General features: G+C 53.6%; 1 protein-coding gene across 1 annotated transcript; it reads left to right on the top strand.

Moving 5' to 3' along the window:
* Nucleotides 1-111: 111 nt before the first annotated feature.
* LOC104413316 (contactin-2-like) lies at nt 112-6,842 on the top strand (the record flags this gene model as incomplete). Its single annotated transcript, XM_010024267.1, has 7 exons — nt 112-167; nt 4,197-4,341; nt 4,651-4,826; nt 5,135-5,230; nt 5,505-5,723; nt 6,322-6,421; nt 6,667-6,842. Coding segments are annotated over exons 1-7 (967 nt in total), but the record flags the coding sequence as incomplete, so codon positions are not given.
* Between the last annotated feature and the right edge of the window lie 347 nt (nt 6,843-7,189).

Raw genomic sequence — 7,189 nt, 5'->3', positions numbered from 1 at the left:
CCCAAACCATTCCATGGTTCTATGAGTCTAACTCCTGTGGCCGTGTCTCCCTCAGGGCCGCCGTCCCCACGCACGCACCGAGGCTCAGCCCTAACCCGGCTGGAGGCGCAGGATGGGAAGCGCCGCTGGATTTGTCTGCACATCCCTCGCTGCCATCACCTTCCTGGGTAAGCGCAGCCCCCCACATCCCTGTCCCATCCCGGGGGTTTCCACGGGAGAAGCTGGAGATGCCAAGCAGAGTGACCTGGGGCATCAATAGTCATGCTGCATTGCTCGCCCGGGATGCACTTGTCTGTGCTCGGTGATGCTCAAGCCCAATTCTCCGGTGGTTTATGCAGCTTTGCTCAACTTCCCTTTGTTCCGCTCAAGGAAAAGGGCAGGGATTGAGACACAAGTCTCCTCCTTTCTCAGTTCAAATTTAGGTGGAGTGCAAGAGACGCAGACCCTCAGGCAATGCCTGGGTAGGAGCAGTGTCCCTTGCAGCCTCCGCAGTGCTCGCCTTGGGACAAGGAGGAATGTCCTCCTGCCAGCAGGACTCACTCGTGGCAAAGCCACTTTGCCTCCTGCTTCTTTCCTAAGGATGCCTTTTTGGCCATTCCCTGGCTGCAAAGATTCCCCTGTTCATCAGGGACCACTTCTGCATCTCGGGGAGTCTCAGGCTGCATTCGGAAGGTCCCTTTTCAGCAGGGAGATGTTTCATTTCAGACCACTGAGACTAAGATAATGTCTTCAAGGTAATTCATCATCCTGGGCAGAGACTGCTCGCCTGTCCTTATAAATATCTAATTACCTTTTAATGTTCTCTGGGTCCCCGAGGAGGCAGAGGGAGGGGTGGCTGCCCTACATTGGGATGCAATTAGCCTGTTTGGCAATTGGTGTGACCCAAATCTGGTCGAGGCAGGAGGATGGAGTCGGGTCCTCCCATTAACCAGCTGAGTTTGTGCCACTTGCTCCCCGTCCAAGCTGAGCCCCCAGAAAATGACTCAGTGGAAAGCCCATGAGGGTTGGTTTATCTCAACCTTTGGCTGATGATGGAATGGATCTCAGGAGCCAGCTGGGACACAGAGAAATCCTCACCGGGAACAGGATTGAGGGACCAGCTACAGATAAGGCTCAAGGAACCACTCCAGAGCGGATGGAGACCCTCTGGAGTGGGAAGCTGGGAAGCTGGATTGGCAACACCTCCCTCCCTGGGGTGACTTCCCAGCAGTATGTAAAGGTTTAAAGCTCACGCAGTGCAGAGAGATGAGTCTCTCATGAACGAGGCTGCCAGGAATGGCTGAACCCCCCCATTCCAGTAAAAGCCCTGGAAAATCTTGAAATCCAAGGCCAGGCACAGCCTGTCCCTTTGTTCCCCAGAAAGAGTCTCGTTAAAAATAACCCCCTGCTCCTCCGAGAGCTGCACTTTAAAAAGAACAACTTTGATTTGGGGCACATGTGTCTGTGTTCAGCTTTCCTACACCAGCAATTAATTGCCCAGCTCCCTCGTGTGCCAGGGCTCCAGGCTGCGGTCAGTGCTCCGGAGCTCCCTGCGCGCCTGCAAAGGGCTGCTGCTGCCCTCCGGAACTGGAACACGCCTTGGACAACATTCAGCTCAGACATTCAGCACTTCCCACTCTCCAAAGCTCAGCACAAAGGGAAAACAGTCTCCTGGACACGCGGCCTTTCCAGGTCTGGCTTCCAGCATATTCCACATCCTAATAATATCGCTCAGTCACCCAGAAACTGCGCTGTCCTTTCAGGATACAGGACTTCCCTCTCCCAGCCAGCACACAACTCACTCCTCGAGTGCTATGTGAAGTCTTCAGCCCGGTTTTCCAACCTTCAGTTTCCACTTTCACCTACTATTTATTCTGCTGTTAACATTTACTTTCCCTAGTAACCAAAGCTGTTCTAGAGAGGCGCAGCAGCGCCTTTACCATCCTTTCTGCTCTCTTAGCTGGATTTTAACACACAAAGATGAGCCGCATAAGGCAAGGTCACTCTGCTTCCTGCAGATTCAGCTTGCAGGTTTAAAGACCTTTAGTTTGTGTTTGTCTTCTGCCCACTGTCCAGATGACAGAGCCCAAGGTTTTGCTAACATTACGAATGACAGTTGTCAGCCTCAGAGGAACTGAGATTTACGCCTCTGCTTTGCTGTCAGGTCCTAGTTCCAACCATATCCTCATCTTGTATCTGTTGCATGATGACTTTAACTGGTGTTCTGCTTAATGAGTGAAATCCGGGCGTTTCACCCTCGCCACCGAGCAGACACCTTGGAACTGCAGATAAAACCTCACCCAAACTCCTGGCATTGATTACATTAGAGAAAATCAATGCCTGACAGTTGTAGTCCATAACCTTGGCAGAGAGAAGGTGACAGCAGCGGGCAACAATGGGGTGCAGATGCTGGGTGGAGTCAGAGGGGACGGTTAATGTAATGTGGCTGGACTGGGAAAGAGCATCCCATTAGAAGCAGCATGTGAGTGTTAATAATACATATTGTAATTGTTAAAGACACGGGAATTATTTCCCATACACTATGAATCTCAAAATGAAAAGCATTTCAGCCTTAATCCGTTCATTACCATCTATCAGAACACAATTAACACCCTCCTTTCTTATTAATTCTCTATTAACTCATGATTACTTTACCTGCTGGTCAGCAGAGTTATTTCCTGGAGACTTGCTCTGCACAACCATTGCTGAGAGGAGATTTCCAGCTTACACACACTTCTTTGTGAATGGAACTGGTCTAGAAGGAAGTGGCACCCACATGGATTTGGAGGGAATATGGCACTGAAGATGCTGCTTTTCTCTTCTCCCAAAGCATCAGACACAGGCTACAGTCACTGTCCCCTGTGTGACAGTGGCACCGTCAGGTCCCTGCCTGATGCAGCTCCCTTGCAGCAGCAGCAGCACATCCCTGACACCAAGGGCCTGGTAATTGCCTGATGCTCGGACACAAGGAGCAGCTGCTCCATACCCATGGAGCCAATTAGCTCCCATCCCACCCTCATCTCCACATGCAAGAGCAGCCGGAACATGAGCTGAACCCCAGGAGCTACAGGTAAAGGGCTGCTTCCCCCGAGCCCAGCAGAACTGAGCTGGCCGTTCCCTGCTGCAAGTTGCTCTTGCATAAAACATCACACTGACTGGAGTCACTTAATTTAACCAGTGACCATGCTGTGTGCTGTGGGAAGGAGGCAGATTGCTGGTTGGCATGGCAGTTTGAAGCCAGTTATTAATTCAAATACAAAGCATGGAAGGCTCCTGGAGCTCACTAAGCTGCTCACTCCAGAGGCAGAGGGGGACCGTGCTGGAAGCTCACTGCCTTGAGGTGGCCCTGTCCCTGCTAAGGGACAGGGAGCCAGGGAGGGAGCAGACTTCCCGGTGGTCATTATCCCAGTAGCTGCTCCTGCAGTGAGGGATTTCCAGGCAGCTTCTGCTTTGTTCTTCCTTATCTGCACACCCGTTTCCAGACAGCCTGTGTGGAAGGGGTCTGCCAGCACTTGTCACACGTCTGAGATGCACAGTCACACGCTGTGGATAGCTGCTCCCAGTGAAACATCGTCACCGCGCCAAAGGTGACACAGTGCAGGAGAAGGCAGGTTCTTATGTTCCTCTTGTGCCTATGCCTGAGCCATACCCAGAACCAAACCCATGCCTGAACACCACAAAGGAAGCTTCAAGCTCATCCCATTAGTTGAACAGCAGAACTGCTTCCAGCAGCGCTGGTTTGCACCCCAGCAAGCAGCAGGTTTGAGTTGTCGAGAGCTGATGATGCTGCAGACACAGGGATGGGGGGGATCTGCAGGGAGGCAGTGTCCTGGAGAGGATTTCACAGGAACCAACCAGCCAAAGTTTGTACAGACAGAGGGGAAGCAGCATGTCCTCACTGCAGGGACAAGGGGGCATCCAGGGGCTCCGGGCTCCAGTCTCTGTGCATGGTTTGCAAGAGGCACATGTCAGATCTCCTTCATCTGCACGTCTTCAGGCCCATCTGGTCCCTCTGTCACAGCAGAGATGGTGTGAGCTGCTCAGTGGGAAAGGCACGTTATCTGCCCAGAGCCATGGCTGGGGCTGGGCTGACATATGGGTTGTGATTTTCATGTTGCTCTTCTTTGGTTCTGGCGCTGGCAGGGACACGCTACAGGACTGAGAATGCCAAGTTTAGGAACAGCTAAATGGGGCTGAGCTTCTCTTCCCTCCTGCAGTGTGGTGCCAAGCACAGAGCAGCACAAGGAACTACGGGCCGGTGTTTGAAGAGCAGCCAGCGCACACCCTCTTCCCCGAGGGCTCAGCAGAAGAGAAGGTCACCCTGTCCTGCCGAGCCAGAGCCAGTCCCCCTGCGACCTACAGGTGAGACCTCCTGGCGCCAGGACTGGGGCACAACCATCATGGAAAACCACTAACATGGGAGCCAGCCTCCTCATCCACACGGGATGCACCATCCCTCCCGGGGCATGGGCTCAACCTAACCCAGATCCCAGCAAACAAGCACAGCCTGCACCAGCCACCTCAAGAGCTGAAATGAGGATTTTGGACAAGGGCCTGTAGGGACAGGACAAGGGGGAATGGCTTTAACCTGCCAGAGGGGAGATTCCAACCCAAACCATTCCGTGATTCCATGGTTCATACCGCTCTCACTCTTCACATTCCTCTTGGCAGGTGGAAGATGAATGGCACAGAGATAAAGATGGAGCCAGATTCCCGTTACCGGCTGGTTGCAGGTGACCTGGTGATAAGCAACCCAGTGAAAGCCAAGGATGCTGGCTCCTACCAGTGCGTGGCATCTAACTCCAGGGGCACGGTGGTGAGCAGGGAAGCCTCCCTCCGCTTTGGCTGTAAGTTTGTCTCCACAAGGTAAATGAACTGTAGCCACATAAACTGGGGGTACGCTGAGCCCCCTGCTCGCGTTAACGAAGGTTGGAGAGAAGCTCTTCTATGCACTATACCCAACATCAGCCCTGGGCTCTTCCCAGTACCATGGAGGTGCACTAGAAAGTGGGTGCACTGTGGAGAAAGTCAGTAGTAGCTCTGGATCTCCCGCTGTACAAGCACTGAGCAGCGCAGCCCGTGGAGCGGGGATCAAACGCAGCCATTGCTCGGGCTGCTCCCTTCACCCCGGCCAGCTTTAACTTTCCATGTTTAGTTTTGCAGGAATTCTCTGCAGAGGAACGAGACCCAGTGAAGATCACGGAAGGCTGGGGAGTGATGTTCGCCTGCAGCCCCCCTCCCCACTACCCAGGTAAGCAGCGCCTGCAGCACTGCTGCTGGTGAGACACGGGAGCAGGGGATGCCCATCCAGGTGAAGCACACTGTGCTTTGCCTTGGGAATTCTCGGGAAGCGAATCTGGGTTCAATTCAGGCTCTGTAAAGCAACAAATCAGAGGTAGGACTTATCCCATGGAGAAAACAAGTGCCATCCAAGGACCAGCGTGGGCTAAGAAGAGAGCAGGCTGGGTTTAGTCCCTCCCAAGAGGACACAGGCCACTTGTGCACTTTGCTCCTTTTCCCCACAGGCTTATCCTATCGATGGCTCCTGAATGAGTTCCCCAATTTCATTCCCCCCCAGCCGATGGAAGACGTTTTGTCTCTCAGACCACAGGAAACCTTTACATTGCCAAGACGGAGGCTTCGGACCTGGGGAACTATTCCTGCTTTGCCACCAGCCACATCGACTTCATCACCAAGAGTGTGTTCAGCAAGTTCTCCCGCCTCAGCCTCGCCGCGGAGGGTCAGTGCTCTTGTATTGTCCTAAAGGGACTGGGAAAACGCTCCGCAGGGCAACAACAGCCTCTCAGGGGAGTTGAGGAGCTTACGGATGTATTAGCTGCCTGAGGGAAGCAGCTCTCTCCAGGTCCCACTGTCTGTGTGCCTACAACCCCATCGGTGGGGTTTCTGTCTGTAAGAGACATGGCACAAGGCTCACAGATCCCTGAAACTCCTCTACCTTTGGTGACCTTGCAGAGGAGCAGCTAAAGAGACTTCTTGGGCAGGGCAAAGGGAGTAAACAGGTAGGAAATGAAGGAGAAATAGCCCTGAGGCCAGGCTGGATGGAGCTTGAAGCAGCCTGCTCTAGTGGAAGGTGTCCCTGCCTGTGGCAGGGTCCCTTCAACCCAAACCAGGCTGGGACTCTATGAGATGTTGTAAAGAGATTTTGAGAGTCTTTAGCAAGAGCTGTTTCGAAAAGAAAAGGAAACTCAGCCTCTGTTGCCTTCTCCAGCCACACAAAGGCTTTGGAAAGCAGCAGAACTTAGGAGTACCTCTGCCCTTTAAGAGCTCACACGGGCTGGTTTGCAGTGCTGCTGACCTCCCCACCGGTGCTTCCCCCCGCAGATGCCCGGCAGTACGCTCCCAGCATCAAAGCCAGGTTTCCTGCGGACACCTACGCCCTGGCTGGGCAGATGGTGACACTGGAGTGTTTTGCCTTTGGAAAGTGAGTGCGGCGTCTGTCCTGCTCGGGAAGGGGAGGGTCTGGCAAACCCCGCAACTTCAACAACCCCTCTCCTCAACGGGGCTGCTGGAGACCAGACACGGAGGGGGAACAGGAGGGGGAACTGGCTAAAGCCATCTGTCCTGCTGGCCAAGGCCCAGCTGGGATGGGACCTGGGTGGCCACGTGGGGACCGAGCGTGCTGCACTGCAGCAAGAGCTGCCCGTCACCACGTTCACTTCTCCATAGCCCTGTTCCTCGGATAAAGTGGAGGAAGCTGGACGGCTCCCAGGCCTCCAAGTGGATCGGCAGCGAGCCCCTCTTGCAGATCCAGGATGTTGGCTTTGAGGATGAAGGCACTTACGAGTGTGAGGCTGAAAACATCAAAGGGAGAGACACCTACCAGGGCCGCATCATCATTCAAGGTAACACACTAAAGCACATGCTTTTCCAGAGCAAAACAACATGCCCCAGGCAACGGGCTGAGCCTTTGGGAGTGAAACCACCGGCTCTGATCCTGCCTTCTATCAGCCCTAGTTTTGCAAAGCCCTAACAAAGACCTGTACAGACCACTGGTACCTTTCCTCAGTGGGTACGTTTAGGCTATGGCAAGGAGAGAGAGGCCTCTTAACTTGCTCTAAAATCATTCTAGCAAACACGAGGTAACAAGGGAAGGAAGAAGAGGGGTTAAAATCAATCTTGGCTCTCAACCAAGATCTTCTCCAAGCCTGGGCTATTTCCACGAGGGAGGTATTGATCAGATCTAGCCCCG

The sequence above is a fragment of the Nestor notabilis genome, unplaced genomic scaffold (genome assembly GCF_000696875.1).
Source record: "Nestor notabilis isolate BGI_N333 unplaced genomic scaffold, ASM69687v1 scaffold32121, whole genome shotgun sequence".
Lineage (NCBI taxonomy): Eukaryota > Metazoa > Chordata > Aves > Psittaciformes > Psittacidae > Nestor > Nestor notabilis.
Note: the sequence above shows the minus strand (reverse complement) of the source record. Positions and strands in the feature narration are given on the sequence as shown.